The sequence below is a fragment of the Sceloporus undulatus genome, chromosome 4 (assembly GCF_019175285.1).
Source record: "Sceloporus undulatus isolate JIND9_A2432 ecotype Alabama chromosome 4, SceUnd_v1.1, whole genome shotgun sequence".
Lineage (NCBI taxonomy): Eukaryota > Metazoa > Chordata > Lepidosauria > Squamata > Phrynosomatidae > Sceloporus > Sceloporus undulatus.
In genome coordinates, this window is record NC_056525.1 from 234,974,794 (window position 1) to 234,993,881 (window position 19,088).

At 40.8% G+C, this 19,088-nt stretch overlaps 1 protein-coding gene across 1 annotated transcript; it reads left to right on the forward strand.

The window, feature by feature from the left end:
* The first annotated feature begins 4,368 nt into the window (after positions 1–4,368).
* Positions 4,369–18,311, forward strand: RNF139 (ring finger protein 139). The gene is made up of 2 exons (XM_042465799.1): positions 4,369–4,775; positions 16,222–18,311. The coding sequence occupies exons 1-2, from the start codon at positions 4,556–4,558 to the stop codon at positions 18,033–18,035; spliced, it is 2,034 nt and encodes a 677-aa protein (XP_042321733.1). The 5' UTR covers positions 4,369–4,555; the 3' UTR covers positions 18,036–18,311.
* Positions 18,312–19,088: the final 777 nt, after the last annotated feature.

Consider the following 19,088-nt stretch of genomic DNA (forward strand, 5'->3'; position numbering starts at 1 on the left):
TCAGTCTATCCATCTTGTCTGTGGTCTTCCTCTCTTTCCTCTCCCCTCTACCTTTCCTAGCATTATTGTTTTTTCTAGTGATCCATGCCTTCTCATTATGTGGCCAAACTACAATAGTCTCAACTTGATCATATTTGCTTCCAAGGAGAGGTCTGGTCTGATCTGTTCAAGGACCCTTCTTGTTTGTCTTCTTGGCTGTCCACAGTATCCTAGGTCCTCTAGTTATCACCTCATACACTCGCTGAAGCTGCTGTAAAAACAGTTTCAGCCCTACACTTCTTTGTACTCCCCCACCATTATCCTAATTCTTGATTTATCTAGATTTGTTACTCTCTTTCCTTCCTTCAGTCTGGCGCTTTGTGGCACTTTTGTCTATTCATCTATCACGCTGCAGCCTCCTTTCCCTCCTAATTTCTCCACCACTATGCTAGTGGTTTAAGGTAACATAACCAATCGGAAAGGAGCACAGTTAAAAGGATTTTTTTTTCTCTTTTGGGTTTTCCTTGGTAGTACCTTTCTTAACTAAGAAAGATATGACTGAGGGAGCCCTGTACTTTGCAGTCTTTTATAAATAAATAATGTTCCTCTCTCTTTCTGACATCTTCCCTACCCTGTTCTATAGGTTTGCTATTCTCCATTGCAAATGAATAGCGTATAACCGGGCTATAGCTGGGGGAGAGGAGGGAATGAGGACATTACCCGAATTAGAATTTCCCTCCACACATTAAATTTTCTTTTTGTTCCCGAATTTCTAGCACTGCAGCAACTTAGAGCTTCCATTGTGCATTTAGAAATACAGTTCAGTCTGCCAAAGGAGAGGGCCAGGCGAAGTTACTAGGGAAATGCAAAACATAGCAAGTGTAAAATTTCTAGATATTTACGATTATCAGTGTGTCACTCTCTGCAATGGTAGAAATTTGCAGACTGGAGGAAAAACTAAGGGGGGGGGGCAGAATTCTTAAATAATAATAATAATAATAATAATAATAATAATAATAATAATAGACAAGCTTTGCCTTTCAAATTACATGGTATAATTAGTAGTAGTAGTAGTAGTAGTAGTATTTCTTACTCACCTCTCTGCATGGACTGAGGTTGGAAACAACAACAGTTAACAAACAACATCAGTTAAAACACTTAAGTTAAAACACACATCAGGTTAAAAGGACAAATAAAATGTACACATATTAAAACAATCCACATCTAAAATTCAACATTTAAAATTCACAATTTAAAAATCATCAGGATAAGCCTGCTGGAAGAGACTGGTCTTTAATGCTGTTTTAAATTCAGACAACCTATTCAACTGCCAAATATCTTCTGGCAGGTAGTTCCTGTCTAGTTAGGTGAGTGATGCCTTCATCTCTTCTCGTGTAGTTATACCCTTGATGTAATTCCTGAAGTTAAGATAGCTTTCCCCAGTCTTGAGAACCTCAAATAGTCTACAATTCCTAGCATTTGGTGATGGTGGCAGAGACTGTTAGGAGTTGACATCCAAACCACTGAAAGGGCACCAAGTACGGAGAAGCTGAATTAAGGTCACACAGGAAACTGGAATTTGGTAGGCACATAGTCTGTGGCACACAGTCTGTGGCACACTGATTATCAGATAAATCAGAACCATTTAACATTTTATCTCCAACAGGAAAAAGACACAACAATTTTTTTCTCCCATTATTGGCTAATATTTCAGCATGAGCCAAAACTACATATAGAAGAGAAGTATGACAGGAGTTTTGTTGCTCCTAATAGCTTTGATCTGCGGCAGTGTATGCTTCTAAAAGCTATCAGGAATATATACCTAAATTTGATTTACAAGACCATCCCTGCCATTTAAGGCAGCATGAAATGGTTGCCCCAACAAACACACAGAGAGTGGTAACAAGTTGCGTGGGTCTTCAGTTGAACACTGCCTTCAGGTATGGTGCAAGATGCTGAACCATATTGACAGTGTGGCATACGTTTAAACTCTCAGTCTGATTGATTTCTGCGTTTGGAATAGGCAGGGGAGAAATCTTATTTTTGCCTTAGGCAGCAACATGTCTTTGGCCATTTCATTCACTTGCTAGTAAGTTACATAATTATGTATATTACATAAGATCATACACAGCTGTTCACAGTCCTGTTTTCAGTAGGAGATGACATTAGAGAGCCTGGCATGGGGATTGCATGGTTTTATGTGTATATACACAGCAATCCAATTGTAAATAATTGTTTTTCAGCATGACCTACCTATTTATGGGACAATTATATTGTCACCAGCCAGGAACCAATGAGGCATGCCTTTTCTTACAAATTACATTGTAATTAAATCTATTATCGCTTTACAAAATTAGAGGTGACATGTATATCATACTGACAGTTGGCTTGAGATTTTGCTGCTTGAAAAGCCCAGACACCACCATCACCCCACTGGTTCTGATCAAGTTAAAAAGCTTTGGTCACCATTTTAGTAGATTTTTTTAAGTCTTAGTGTTACATTTTGGTGCATATTTCCCCCCCAAAAAAATATCTCAGGACACCCTTCAGATGCCATTATATATACTCCACTTAGGGTGAAAAAATGAAATGCACAGATATAGGATTGTGGACACCTGGCTTGATAACAGTATATGTGAAAGGAATCTAGGGCCCCATAGAGACTGTCAAAATAAAGCTGCTTTGGGTCACTTTGGAAGTACAGTATGCTGTTTAAATGATGCATGTGTCCTAAGAGTATGGAAGCTGTGCTCCAGTCCTTAGGAATGGATTGTGGCTTTGGTGCAGTGTCTGGACTCTTAGGATGCACGCATCATTTAAACAGCATACCTCAAAAGTGACTCGAAGCAGCTTTATTTTGGACTGTCTGTACAGGATCTTTAGAGTTGAAAATGGGTCAGCAGTGTGATGCAGCAGCTAAAAAAGTCAATGCAATTCTAGGCTGCATCAATAGAAGTATAGTGTCTCGATCAAGGGAAGTAAAGGTGCTGTTCTATTCTGCTTTGGTTAGGCCTCAGCTAGAATATTGTGTCCAGTTCTGGGCACCACAGTTCAAAAAGGATGTTAAGCTAGAGCGTGTCCAGAGGAGGGCCACCAAAATGGTGAAGAGTCTGGAAACCATGCCTTATGAGGAAGAACTGAGGGAGCTGGGGAGAGCTCAGCCTGGAGAAGAGACCATTAAGAGGTGACATGCATTTGGATCTATTTTAGAGCAAACAAACAATAAAAAAACAGTAATGAGATAATGTAGACTTTCTCCCAGAAAATCTTCCACTATACTAAGTGTGTTAATGGGCAATTTCAAGGCACATAGGAGTTTATCAGACGAGGGAAATTGGAAGAATAATCCAATGGCAATCCGATTGCAATCATGGGGTTTAACATCATTGCGTGATAGACTGCCACATGCAATTTCGGGCAACGGGAAGTCAGTCTGGGCGCAATCATGGGGTTTCATGTTATTGTGTGATAGACTGCCACATGCAATTTCGGGCAACGGGAAGTCAGTCTGGGTGCAATCATGGGGTTTCATGTTATTGTGTGATAGACTGCCACATGCAATTTCGGGCAATGGCATGCTATTTTCGGGCAATGGGAAGCCAGTTCGATCGCAATGCGCATCCATGTAAATTCACTGAACTAGCGAATTCCCATGAATAGGTTCTGGCCCTCTTTCTTTTCATTTGAAATTAAGAGAAATTCCTCATGTGTGATAAACTCCATACTTTGCTTTCTTATGGATCTTTACTTTTAAACTGAACTTGGATCAGACGCCTACTGTCTATAAAGTAGGATACTGTATATGCTTAGCCTAAAGTAGCACAAAATACACGCATATACTTGGTACCTACTGTATATGGTTTTGCCCTAGTTTGTCAGAGCTCGCAAAACTACACATTCCCTGCGTTGTTTGGGATGGAGCCAGGGCTGTTCAAAATGGTGTGCAAACTGTATTATTCGTACAGTGTTGGGAGGATACAACAATGAAGAGAAATGGAGTCCCTCATTTTTTCCTCAGAGCGCCTGCCAAAGGGGCAATGCGCATGCGCGCGAGCTTCTCTCCCCCGCCCCCCGCCCTCTCCCCAGGAGGACGGCCATTCTGGAGAGGGGCGGGGAGAGAAGCTCGCGCGCATGCGCACTGCCCCTTTCACGGGCGCTCTGAGGAAAAAATGCGTGACCTTCTCTTTTCACTCACATCCTCCCAATCCTCTCTCCACGCCCTCAGAGGCGGGGCTTCGCATTGTGACGCAAGACGTCGTTGCCCCGCCCCCTGACGTCGCAGAGGAGGGGGCGACGCCGTCGCAGGCAGCAGCAGTGGCTGGATAAGGGAAGAAGGAGAGGCGGAAACAGCAGTAGCGGCGCGCATGCGCGGCCGGCGCTTTCGCCTCGCGGGCGCCGGAGAAGGAAGCAGCAACGGCAGCGATGGCGTCTTCGTCGCCGTGGACCCTTCGAGCGTCACCCAGAGCGCCTCTCCTGGAAGCAGCGAAAGCCCGAGGCGGGCGGTAGTCGCCTCCGTCGCTGTCCGTCGCGTGTCCGGAGACGGAGAGGAGGCAGCGGCGGCGGCGGGGTCTCGGGGATGGCGGCCCCGGGCCCCCTCCATCCGCCGCCCCCTCCTCCTCCTCCTCCTCCTCTTCCTCTCCCTCAGCGTCTGGCGCCGAGGCTCCGGGCGGGCGCCGAAGTGGCCCTGCGGGTGCCCAGCCTCTTCCTCATCGACGCCATCTTCAACTCGGCCCCGGTCTTCTCCGGCGGAGAGGCCCTCGGAGCCACCCTCCTCGCGGGGGTCCTCCGGCTCCTGGGTGAGAGAGAACCCCCACACACACACACACACATACATACATACATATGCATACACTGTGTATATATGGATATATAGAGAGAGGACATATTGCACTTAAACAGGAGTAAATGCAGTATGTGTGTGTATATATATATATATATATATGATTAAAATTTCTGGACTTATGCATGAGTAAATACAGTACATATATATATATATATATATATATATGTAATTAAATTGTATTAGTTTAAAAAGAAAAACACGGTTTATTAATTGACATATATGCATCTTTCTCTATTACAGCTATATGTTCGTTTTGTATAAGTCGACTATTCCAGATAAATATACTGAGCGTTTGTTGGCATTATTAACCTTCCAATTGGGAAAAATCAATCTCTCTCTTCTCTTTCTATATTGTTCTGCACAACGTCTTTTTAACTTAGTTGTATTAATTATTTTGACTGCCCCCCAAAATACATTCAACTAACATTTCTAGACTTACACAGGAGTAAATACAGTATGTATTTTCTGTAACAACCGGTTGGTGTTATGTTACATGGTCTATGCTATATTATAGGTTTTTGAGTAAAATTTGTAGACTTAGTGTATGAAAATATCTACTGTGTGTTTTGTATGACGTTAGATGATGTCTGGTATATTGTTAATGCTTTACTAAACTGATAGTTAAAAAGCAGCAACCATCCGCTGGCGAAAGGCAAGAGTGCATCTCTCCTGGAAGCCTTGACCCCATTTCCCCCTCTTCCAGCCTTTATTGTGAGCACAAACAGTTGTTATGCCTGCTGGGATTTAGTAAGTTTTTTGGCATTATTTACCTTTGCTTCATTCTTTAGATCCTCTATTACATGCCCCTAAGTTTTGCCCTCAATTTAGCCACAGGTCAAATCAAAATCCATTAATTTTGGCCCCAAAACCTGCCTCATCCCATACAAGAAGTCAACCTATAGTCAAGTATATACAGTGATTCTGACATGTGTTCATTGTTTCCTCTTTAACCACTTTATCCTCTCAGTTACATTATCTTCCCATTCTTTCCCTTCACCCTATATACCTCTTTCTTCTTTCACCTTCTGCTCTACTTTCTTCATCCATCTTTCCTACCTAATTTTCCTTTCCATGTCTTCCATTTCTTTTCCCCTCCTCATAGTTTCCTAATTCTCCTCAATTCTTCCTCGCATCCCTCACCTCCTCCTTGCACCTTCACTTCCTATTCACATATCTTCACAAAGACACCCCTATTGATGACTTTCAGGCTGCATCCGCACTACAGAGGTAATCCAGTTTGACACTGCTTTAACTGCCGTGTGCTGACTTATGGCAACCCTAAGGCAAACCTACCACTGGGTTTTCTTGGCGTGTTTCTACAGAGGGGTTGTCCATTGCCTCCCTCTGAGGCTGAGAGAGTGTGACTTGTCCAGGGTCACCTAGTGGGCTTGAGCTGGGATTTGAACCCTGGATTCCAGAGTCACTGTCCAGCCCTCAAACCACTGCAGCACACTGGCTCACTGGTTTAGGAGACCAGGATGCAAATTGCCTCTTGGCCATGCAACCCACTGGGAGCCCTTGGGCAAGACACACTCTCAGCCTCAGGATGGCCATAGCAAGCCTCCTCTGAAGAGAACCCTGTGACAGAGTTGTCAGGGCCATAATTCTGAAACGACTGGAAGGCAAACAACAAACACTCCTCTCAAGGGGGATGCTGTGCTTCCAGGACAGATGATACCCTTGCCTTTCACCTGGTTCCTTTTTTAAAGTAAGAGTAAAATCCCATCATCTGCCTGTCTCCTTTGGAAATTATGCCTTGATACATATACACAATTTATACCCTGCCTTTCTCCCGACAAGGGACTCTAAAGTGGCATTTAAAAATGAAGTTCAACTAAAATCTTACTTGACATAGGCTGAAATGACACTATCTTTTGCTGCCAGTTGTTATTTTTCCAGAAGCAGGTTATTTCCAGTCCCCAGTTATCCCATAAATCTGCATTGAAATGGCAAGAGGGAAGATTGTGTCTTTGTGCATGGCAGGGGATTGGACTGCGTGGCCCTTGTGTCCTCTTCCAACTCAGTGATTCTGAAACATCTACATTTGTGTCACAATTCAGTGAGTAGGGCACATAAAGGATGTTGAAGGATAACATCTGTTGCCCTTGACTAGGTTGTTTTCTATAGTTCTTATATAACACCTGTTTCCATCTCTCTTGTCTTCCTTTCTGGGACTGTGAGACAAAACTTTTGATTCCCTTCATTCATCTGTTTTGCTGAAACCCAAAGCCATTTATTTAATGCTGAAGTCTGCATCTCTTGTCCTGAGATTATGAGCTGTATTGCCCTACCATAAACTGTTGCTTTAAAAAGGCTTCTTTGTGACGGCTAAAATCAGGCTTTAAAACTGAGAGTGGTAGCAGCCTAGCAGTATTTCAAGTTAGTGATTAGTGAAACATTTCCTGGGCATAGTTTAGCAAGATTATTTGGTTAGGATTATTTGGTTGATCTTTTATGGCCTTGCTTTTGGGGAAGGCAACCTCTTATCTGTAACCTTGGGGGTTTGTGTCTTTTTGGTATAACCAGTATGAGTCTGCTGCACATTAGATAATTGTAGAACTGGTTTCAGATATAGTTTGTTGTTGTGTCCCTTCAGATTGTTTCCAACTTAGGCAACCCTAAAGCAAACCTATCACAGAGGTTTCATGATAAGATTTCTTCAGAAAGGGGTTGGTTTTGCCTTCCTCTGAGGCTGAGATAGGGACTTGCCCAAGGTCACCAAGTGGGTTTCCATAGCTGAGCAGGGGTTTGAGCCCTGGTCTCCAGAGTCATAGTCCAACGCTCAAACCACCACACTACTCTGGCTCTCCAGACATAATTAGCTTCCTTTAAAAATAGCAGTTGTGTACAGGTATGTAGCTACTGTTGTTGAAACCACACATCGGTAATCAGTTGGATAGGTATATCTTCTTTTGTGTGTTCATTTCCTGGAAAGCTAGGCAGCTCAGCAGAAATGTGTGACTCACCTGTGACAATGGAATCATCCTTCAAATGACCTGTAAATTAGGTTTGAAAGTACCTCTCACCTGTTTGCCTGCAGTAAGAGTGTTCTCCTAGTGACAAGAAGCTTTAATAAACAGAGCACCACTTGATTCCCTTTTTTTCTTTTAAAATGCACTTTCTTTTTTGTCAGAAATGACTAACAGCATGTTCAGATTTGTTCAGAAGGGTTTGCCTTTACCTTCCTCCGAGGCTGAGAGAGTGTGACTTGCCCAAGGTCACCCAGTTTGTTTTTCCACGGTTAAGCAAGGATTTGAACCTTGGTCTCCAGAATCATAGTGCCCAAACAACTACACCATGCTAGCTGTCTTCTGAATGTCCCCTCCCTATATGAATCTGGCTGCATTTACCTGTCAGCTCTGCTTAAATTTAGTAGAGAAGCCCTCAAAGCTTTGTCTCTGTGTTGAGTTTACATACAGCTTTATTAGCCTGACAAGCCAGCTGCTCAGCCCTAGAGGACACTTATACCATACTGTAGATTCTGGGTATGACTTTATTTATGAACTCCTTTTGACTGTTCCTCATGTCCCAAGAACATTCGGAGTAATAGTTACTGGTAAAAAAATACATCTTTACTGATAGCTTGCTGTGTAGCAGGTTGTTGGGAAATAGATCGGTTGCAGAAAGATAACTGATGAAATGATTACCAGTATTTTTGAGCAATAATGCTCTGGGAGAATGTTTTTTATCATTCAAAATAATGAGGTGTTGCCCCAGTGTAAAGATTACTGCCAACTTGGGTGATTTTAAAAGGGGTTGGATAAGTTTATGGATGATGGAACCATTGGTAACTACAAGTCATGGTTGTGTGCACACTGTTTCATATCTCCGGTAAGAAAGTATTTCACTTGTTGTGGAGTGTAAGATGGAGGGTTCTGTTGCACATATGCCCGGCTGACATGCTTCTCATACACAACTGACTGGCCATTTTGTGATGCTGAATCAGAGGGATGGCATTCAGACGGCACAATTATAGTGTACTATTCCACTTTATGGCAACATCCTATCACATCTAGTGATTTGTAGTTTGGTGAGACACTACATCTTCCTTGAGATTTCTAAATACCCTTCCTTAAACTTTCAGGATGCCATAGGAGTGAACCATGAAAGTGAAAGTAGAATGATAGTGCTATAACTGCATACAGTGGTGCCTCGGGTTACGAAATTAATTCGTTCCGCGGCACCGTTCGTAACCCGAAAAGCCTTCGTAAGCCGAATTGCCATAGGCGCTAATGGGGAAAAGCCGCGATTCCGTGCGAAAAAGCCGAAAAAAGCACCAAAAGTTTTTTCGTAACCCGAAAAAACATTCGTAACCCGGAACAATGTTTTCCTATGGGATTTTTTCGTATCCCGAAAATTTCGTAACCTGGGTATTTCGTATCCCGAGGTACCACTGTAGTGTGAATAGGCCCTAGGTAAGAGCTTTGATCTGATCCTAGATACCTGTCTTATTTTCTTGGGATTGAATCCAGAGTTAGTTGTTCTTAGAATTAATCCAGTGAAATCAGTGGGATAAATTAATAATGGTTGAGTGTCAAATTATGACTCTGGAGACCAGGATTCGATTCCCAGCTCAGCTATGAAACCCGTTGGGTGACCTTGAGCAAGTCAGCCTCAGGAAGGCAATGGCAAAGCTCCTCTGAACCAAACTTGCCAAGAAAACCCTGTGATAGAGTCACTTTAGGGTTGCCAGAAGTCAGAAATGACTTGGAGGCACAAAACAACAAATTCCAAGCATATATAAATCTCAATTGAACTAGGAAAAAAAATCTCAAAAAGAGAGATGGGATTATTATCAGGGTGTTTTATTTTACGTTAGTTCCTTGTGATTGAGGTGGTTGGATTGTAAACTTCATCAGGACCATGTCTCCTCCATCCTGTCTGAAGATGCATGAGATTGCATACCTTGCAACCGATCTGTGTAAAGAGATTTGGCAGGTCTGTCACTGGATAATCTCTGCTAGAGTACAATGATGAGATTAAATGATTAGGATAACATGAGAACTATGTTTAAATGGTTGCTTTCTTGAAAGGATTAAGGGTTTGAAAGAGAAGCCCTTTTATTTGAGACTGTTCTTATCTCTTATGTGAATCATCTTTAGGCTGACATTTGTACGGGTCAGAGCAGTATAGAAAATGGATATGGTTTATGTTAGTTCGTACCATATCTGTTTTCCTCCCCTTCAATTTTAAAGTTGCTCACACCGAGTAACTAAATCACAGAAGTCTTAAATCCTTTTGGAGCTTTAAAATGTTACCTGACATCTAGTTCTGTTGATGGCTCTGCCATTAACTATAGAGGGAAATACAGAGTGTAATGGCAATCAAAAGGAATAACAAATTATTCCTTAAAATGTCTTTGCAGCGGAGCTTTTTATGTTAGAAAGCTTGTCTAATTTTGTTACTTGATAAGTATTATTTAAAAATTAAAGTGACTCAAAACAGCTTGATTTTTCTCTTAAACATTTCAGTCTGGACCCTTTTTACACCTCTTGGAAGTAAGGCCTAAGATGTGTAAATAGGCCCTCAGCCGGGTGTAGTGGTTTGAGCATTGCACTACAACTCAGGAGACCAGGGTTCAAATCCCTGCTCAGCCATAGGAATCCACTGGGTGAGCTTGACCAAGCCACACACGCTCAGGACAAGGCAAAGCCCCCCTCCCCCCAAAAAATATCATGCATAGAAAACCCCTGTTTTAGGGTTGCCTTAGGGTTGCTGTAAGAAACGACTTGAAAGCACATAACAAGATGTATAATAAGAATGGGTAAAGTGCAACTCCCTAGATGCTGTTGGACTTGTATTCTGACATCAGAGCTAGTGGTGAAGAATGCTAGGAATTGCTATCCAACATCTGGAGGGGCACACTTTACCCACTCTGATGTACAGGATTGCAGCCTGAATGACTAGTAGGGGTGCTTTCTTTGTATCTGACCTGTGCTTTTTTCTGACCTCAATCCAGGTGGTGTTAATAGTGCTTAAATTCCATTGAAATCTGTGGTATTTAAATTAGCTGTGGCTGTTGTTCCATATGGAAAGTTAGGCACGCCTTTTTCCTGGATTGGGACCATGACTAATAAGCTAATTATAGAAGGATTTACTGTACTACTAATTTTTTTTTGGTAAGAACTAGAGCCCAGTTAGATTGTACTACGGATAGCCAGACTTCTTGACACTTTGTTGGCTTTGGTTGTGAGAGCAAGCTGTATCTGGCTCAGCTGTTGCAATGAGTTGTAAGGGTGCTGTTGAGCTAAACTGGGACATTGGGATGCACTATTTCTTCTAAGAACAAATAGGATGTTTTGTAACTGTGACTCATGAGTTAAGTCTGGATAAGGTTGCCTGATGCCCAGAAATGTTCTGTTAATATGTAATGTAACCCTAATCAAATGACAGTATGTGAGTTAGAAATTGTGGGACAGAGATTTTTAAAGGACAAAGTTATTATGCTATCAGTGGTCTATTTCTAGGACAGGTTTAGGGTAACAACAAAGAAGAAAAGATTTTATTTAGCCTCAAATCCTAATCAACTATGTTTGATGAGATTTTGAAATGTTATGAAATCTCAGGACCTGGCTACGTAATATGTGGGCTATTGTAATTGTAAAAATTATAGTGTTAAATTATAAGGAGCTCTAGATCTGTAAAGGTTTCTAAAAACTGTGTTAGTCTGTACGCTTTCAGGGAGAGTATGATAGTTTTGTTTTCAGAATGCTGTTGTAATTTTAGACTTGAATCAGAGGGTGCTTCCATAGTCCTAGCCAAGAAAGCCACTGATGAGGGACAGTAGAGGGGCAGACCAAAACCAGCCAGTGGAGGGTCATAGGTTGGCTTTCCTTGGGCTAAATCCAATTATTTGTCCCAACTACAGTGCACCCATTAAATCAATGGGAATTTGGTGACTGTGCATTTACGTCAGTTCCAGTTCTAGTCTAGTCAGGACTGGCAATTGGATTTAGGTGTTACATTTTTCTTTTTTTAAGTGGTGAGCTTATGTTGAATAATTTTTGCAATTTTTGAAAACAAATATTAGAAATACAAATCATAATGTCTTTTATACGCATTTGTGTGCGCACATGTGTGCATGTGTGATTATGAAAATCTTACAAATTACAGTATAACAATTAGGTGCATGCGCGCCTTCAAGTTACCTTTCGACTTGCGGCAACCCCATGAATTTTGTAGGGTTTTTTTTAGGCACGGAATACTCAGAGGTGGTTTTCCTAGTTCATTCCTCTGAAATATAGCCTACAGCACCTGGTATTTGCTGATGGTCTGCCATCCAAGTACTAATCAGGGTTGACCCAGCTTAGCTTCCAAGATCAAGCAGGAGCTTGTGCCTTTAAGATATACCCATATCCAGTTCTGTAAGAAAATGATCACACTACACTTTTAAAGCATTGCTATTCCACTTTAATTGCTGAATGTCTACTGTTGCATTCTGGGGTTTGCAGTTCAGTGAGGCTTATGAGCTCTCTGGCTGACTATTCTAAATGCCCCTTCCTAAACTGCAAATCCCAGAATGCAACAGGAAGCAGCCAGAGCAGTTAAAATAGAATAGCAACGCCTTAAGAGTATAGTGTGATGATATCCCATGCCTTTCCATACCTTTTCTCAACTATAACATTGATTGACATATACACTGATGACCTCCCTTATCCAAGTATGTGGCTATGGGTAAGGAGTTCATTTTTTACTACATTGACTATGTCAGCTAGTATAATTAAACTCTTATTAGAAAAGGCAATACCTGAGATGTATGGTACTTCACAGATATTTCCAAGAGTTAACAACAGATGTGCTAACTTTTTTCTCTTTAAAATCTCTGATTTAGACATAGTTTTGCTTGGAGTGCACCCACTGATTTTCAGTGGATCTGCTTTAAGCATGACAATATGAATCCAACCCAGTATATATCGGATATTATGACTTGAAGCTCATGACAATATTCTGGTTTCACATTTACTGATATGGCAGTTTCAGGACAAATGTGGTTTACCTAATCCTTTCATTGTATCCAAAGAACATGATTCCGATCTAAATCCTTATTCTTTGTAAATTTTATTCTCGTCAAGGCATTATAGGAAGGCTGATCATGATTCTTCCCAGGTACATCCCTTCTTTTGATTCATATTTCAAAAAAGTTGTTGCAGTGACTTCTCACTGTCTTTATCCCCAAGAGAGTGTAAGTTTGTCTCTGTTTCCAGTAACTAGTGTAAGTGAAAGGTCAGTGTTATAAACAAGTTATTTTAAGCTGAAAGAGGAGGTGCGATCTTCTGCTCAACCTGAGCCCATAGCCTTGAATGAACCAGTGGGTTTTAAAGTCCATTTCTTCTCCCAAGGCAGATGGCAGGGCCAATTTTCAATATTGGGAACCCAGTAAATATTCTAAACACACCCATTTGTGTTGAACCCAGATGACTTGTGTCATGATCTAAATGAATGTAAGTCTCCAGGGCCAGGGTATTAAAAGAACTGGCAGAGGTAAACTTAGAGCCACTGGAAATAATCTTTGAGAACTCATGGAGAACACGAGAAGTCCCAGCAAACTAGAAGAGGGCAAACGTCCCCATCTTCAAAAGCGGAGGGGGGGGGGAGAAGATCCCAACAATTACTGCCCAGTTAGTCTGACTCTGACATCAATACCAGGAAAGATTCTAGAGCAGCTCATTAAACAGAGAGGCTGTAAACATTTAGAATAGAGTGTCATAATCACAAAAAGTCAACATGGGTTTCAGAGAAAGAAGTCATGCCAGACTAATCTGATCTCTTTTTTTGTTTGTTTGTTTTGATAAAATTACCAGTTTGGTAGATGAAGGGAATTGCATATCTTGATTTCGGTAAGGCCTTTGACAAGGACCCCCCCCATGATATTCATGCAATATCATGATATTCTCATCCTGGAGAAAAGTGACCAGTGGGGTGCCACAGGGTTCTCTCTTGGGCCCAGTGCTATTCAACATCTTTATCAACAACTTGAACAAAAGAATGGAGGGCATGCTCATCAAATTTGCATATGACACCAAATTACGAGGAGTAGCTAATACCCCAGAGGAGATTTCAAATTTCAAAATGACCTTAATAGATCAGAAAGGTGGGCAAAAAATAAAAAAATGAATTGCAACAGGGAGAAATGTAAGATATTGCACTTAGGCAGAAAAAAATGAAATGCATATATAGGGTGGGGGACACTTGGCTTAACAACACTACATGTGAAAGGGATTTAGGAGTCATATCAACAGTGTGATGTGGCAGCTAGAAAGGTCAATGTAATTCTAGGCTGCTGCATCAATAGAAGTCTAAAGTCTAGGTCAGTGGAAGTAATAGTGCTTTGGTCAGGCCTCACCTGGAATATTATGGCCATTTCTGGGCACCACAATTCAGAAAGGATATTGCCAAGCTAGTGTGTCCAGAGGAGGGCAACCAAATGGTGAAGGGTCTGAAAAACATGTTCTATGAGGAGAGAGAGACTTAGGGAACTGGGTATGTTTAGCCTGGAGAAGAGAAGGTTAAGAGGTGATATTATAGCCATGTTTGAGTATCTGAAGGGTTGCCATACAGAAGATGGAACAAGTTTGTTTTCTGCTGCTCCAGAGAATAGGGCATAGAATAATGGATGCAAACTACAGGAAAAGAGATTTCACTTCAACATTATGATGGAACACACTCCCTCAGAGACTGGTGTAGTCTCCTTCTTTGGAGGTTTTTAAACAGAGGCTGGATGGCCAGCTGTTGAGGGGGCTTTGATTGTGAGCTCCTGCATGGCAGGGGGTTGGACTGGATGTCCATTGTGGTCTCTTCCAACTCTGTGATTCTATGACCATCTTATGTCCCTAAAATAATCTTCTCTCCATTCTAAATATATGAATCCTATTGTGGAACTAAATAAATAAAGATGTATAGGATTTAATTCTTGTACCAAATACCATGCTTTCCCTGGCACTACTAATATATAATAGAATGCATTATACTGCCTTTCCTCTAAATATAGCTGGGGGAAAATTAATTTAAAATTTTGTTTTCTAGTGCATTACTTCCGCCATAGTGCCTTCTTGATTAACAGTGTACTTCATAAATACTTATTGTAAGGCATGTAGGCTAAGATCTTAAATTTAGGTTGATTCTTCTTTCATTTTGATTGGGCCCAGATTACTTATGGGATTGCCTCCTCCCATATAATCCGCCCTGTACATGCAGGTGCTCTGGGGGACATATATTTCAACCAGTCAGGACTAGACAGGCAACTGCCATCCAAAATATATTTTTATCAGTATGATGGTAGTTCATTTATATGCTGAAGGTTACAGCTTCCCCAGCCCTGTTGTATATCCTCAGAACCAGCTGTATAGTATAACACAAATCCAGTGGATGCCTATGTGCTTAATTTTTTATTGACAAAACCCAATAAGAAGTCCTGTGGAGAACTGTAAGCCCAAGGTCATTGAGTTCATCACAATAGTAATGAATCTGTGGTTTTCCAGATGATGAACTTTGGCTCCCATCATCTCCAGTCAGCATGGCCAATAGGCACCCCACCTCTGGTTTATGGACTACTTAAATCCATAGTAACCAGATGATAAGATGAAGTTCACAATAATGGGATTTCACCTAATTGTCTTTGTATTGCCTATTCTATCAGTGATATACCTCTGGATTCTATATTATTATGCCACAAAAATTGTCTGCTGTACAGTGCACCCATGTCATATGCTGCTTTCAGCCACACAACAAAGAGAAAATGGTGCGTGTGCCATACCGGGTGCACGAGCCCCATTAGTTTCATTGGGGCTCAAGCACACTCGGAACTTGCCTTATGTGGTGGGGTCCGGAACAGATCCCCACGTAAGGCAAGGGTGCACTGTATATGATTGCTGTTATAGATATGATTGCATAAGTGTGAGAACATACAGCCATGAGGTTGGAAGAACAAGTGCTTCTCATGTTTGTCTGAGACTACTCCATGTTCACAGAAATAAATTTCAATAGAAGATAATTTCATAACAGGCTGTCACAGGTTCACTCTGCTATTTGTACATGTATTGTCCCAATAGCCTACTTGCTGTTTATATAACGGAATCTTAAAATCTGCTTTGTGAGATATATAATACAAAACACTTGAATTTGTAGTTGTGGGTGTGAAGGACATCATCCAATAAGTGCTTAGTCAGTACCACTGGAATCTCTTGTGCCCAGTATTTTGTGTCTACTGTATACATAGAAGTTGATTTTTTCTCTGAGATGGCGAAGTTAGTTTTTATTGGCATTGCTTAAAGAGTACAGCTTCAAAAAAATACAGCAAAGAACTTCACTGTGTAAAATTTGATTATATTAGTTTAAGCAACTGAGTAATTGCTAATTGTAAAAAGTATATGCAACTTACTTATTTCTTTTATATCTTACAGGTGTCTTCGTATCCACTGTTGTTCTGGTTCTGTCCCAAAGAGCACTTTTCAAGTTTTATATGATCAGCTCTGCTTTTCTGCTAGCGGCAACATCAGTGTTTGTGAACTATTATGCTTTTTTGCACATAAACTTCCACAGTGCCTCTTACACAACAGCTTTTGGAGCTCAGCTCCTTCCTCATAAAGGACCTTCTTTATGGATGACCCTTGTGATCCTTCAGCTTGCCTTTGGAATCGGCTACGTTGCACTGTTAAATATTGACTCCATATCCTCCCAGCTAATCATTGTGGATTTACTGATTCCTGTTATAGGCCTAGTCATTGAATTCCCTTTACACATCAGTCAGACTTTAGTCTTTACCTCAGGCTTCATTTTGACTTTCTACACCCTGGTCATTTTAGCTTCCAAGATAAAACGGTTCTACTACTCTACAAGGTATGTCTATCTTCTTATAAGGCACATGTATCGCATTTATGGATTACAATTGTTGCTGGAAGATACATGGAAAAGGATTCGATTTCCAGCTGTATTGCGTGTCTTTTGGCTAATGAGACTTACAATTCAAGCTGTTGTGCTAACTTATGTTGTCAAGATGGCAGAAACTGATCCAGGCACAAAATTCCACATTTCTTGGGACAATTTTTGGGAATTACTTTGCAGCCTTATTATCAGTGGGTGTGATTCTACTTTAACTGTATTAGGCATGAGTGCTGTAATTTCATCTGTAGCTCACTATCTGGGGCTTGGTATTTTGGCCTTTATTGGATCTACTGATGAAGATGACAAGAGGCTTGGCTTTGTGGCACCAGTTCTTTTTTTCATTTTAGCCCTGCAGACTGGTTTAAGTGGACTAAAGCCGGAAGAGAGACTAGTCCGTTTAAGTCGAAACATGTGCCTTTTGCTAACTGCAGTCCTCCATTTTATCCATGGGATGACAGACCCTGTCCTAATGTCTTTGAGTGCCTCCCATGTGTCTTCATTTCGCAGACACTTCCCAGTCCTCTTTGTCTCAGCTTGCCTCTTTGTTCTTCCAATTTTGCTCAGTTACATCCTCTGGAACCACTATGCATTAAATACATGGCTGTTTGCTGTTACAGCATTCTGCGTAGAACTCTGCCTAAAGGTTATTGTTTCTATCACTGTTTATATACTTTTCATGATTGATGGCTACTATAATGTCCTATGGGAAAAGCTGGATGATTATGTCTACTATGTTCGATCAACGGGCAATATTATTGAGTTTATATTTGGAGTTATAATGTTTGGAAATGGCGCTTACACCATGGTGTTTGAAACAGGAAGCAAAATTCGGGCTTGTATGATGTGCCTACATGCCTATTTCAATATCTATCTGCAAGCAAGGAATGGCTGGAAAACTTTCATAAATCGCAGGACAGCAGTTAAGAAAATCAACTCACTTCCCGAAGTCAAAGGAGAACGATTACATGAAATAGATGATGTGTGTGCAATCTGCTATCATGAGTTTACTACATCAGCTCGAATAACTCCATGTAATCATTACTTCCATGCACTTTGCCTTCGGAAATGGCTCTATATTCAAGACACTTGTCCAATGTGCCATCAAAAAGTTTATATTGAGGATAAAGAGAATGCAAATATCTCAAATAACAATGGTTTTGTTGCACTTGATGAAAATGAACCAAATGAAAATCCTGTTCAAGATGAAGCAGCTGCAGCCAATGCTGGAGATGAACTAAATGAAGATAATGAGAGTACAGAGAGTGAAGAGGAGGAGGAAACCGAGAGCACAACTCAGTGTGATGTCACAGTATCTGAACACTCTGACCATTGAACAGGACTTTCATTGGTTTAAAATGTCATGTACTGAACACTGTGGGTGTTTGTTAATGGTGGAGTTCAACAGTGGAATAAAAGCTTCACTTCATCAGTGTATATCTAAGCACAAGAACAGTATCTGAAAATTTTGAATCTGTGAATGGGTTGTTAATTTACTGTGATGTGCTACTGTAAATATACCTCTAATTACTGCTGGTCTCTTTTGTGACCACCTTAATCTTTATGTACATTATTGTACATGGAATAAAGTGTTTTCGCATATTTTTTTAAAGAGTTGAACAAAACACTCCTTAATTGATGATAAAATTATAATGTGTATGTTGTGACAAGGTTATCATACTTTGATCAACTTAAAACAAATGGTTTATAGGATATCTTTAAAATAAGTCTATCTTTCAAGGAGGCACTCCTTATATCAGTGGACAAGAGTTAGCATTCTGTTTAAAAATCCTGTCTTAAGTATAGTTTCCAGCTTAACAGCTGTAATAAAGTTTAGGTTTCTATTAGTGTTAACCATTCCTGCTGCTGTTTGCTTATGGAAAAAGAAAAATGTAGGATTGAAGGAAGTAAGTTTTAATGAAAGTGTAGTTAATGTACAGTATTTTACATTTCAAATCAGTTCCGTAATAGCAAAATAAATTTGCATTTGGTGGTTTAGACCCACATTTATGCTGCTAGAAGCATGGTCCTCAACCACTTCTTCCTATTGCAACTGCTCTAGCTCTCAAAGTGTTATTCAGGTCAGGAGGCCTTGCTAAAAAGAGTGAATTGTGATGCCCCTGTACATTCAGTGGGATGCATTTTGCCCACCCCTGTTTTAACTGGAACTGCCAGGGACTGAAGCTTGGCTTTTCTGCATACATGTGATATGCACTTGCAGTGAGTGGAGCCCATTCAGAAAACAAATCCTGAATCTGATCCAATCCACCTGAGTTCATGAGGTAGTAAAATAAACTAAATACTTGAAAGTAAATACTTTTAACATCTGTGATTCTGGAGTCTGGTATCATCAATATTTCAAAAATATTTTAAAGCATTTCTCCTATCT

What these genes read in the sequence shown, in the direction of transcription:
- RNF139 (XM_042465799.1), top strand. Translation starts at nt 4,556, where the DNA reads ATGGCGGCCCCGGGCCCCCTCCATCCGCCGCCCCCTCCTCCTCCTCCT. An exon ending in GGGGGTCCTCCGGCTCCTGG is followed by an intron (nt 4,776 to 16,221) that starts GTGAGAGAGAAC and finishes TATATCTTACAG; the next exon opens with GTGTCTTCGTATCCACTGTT.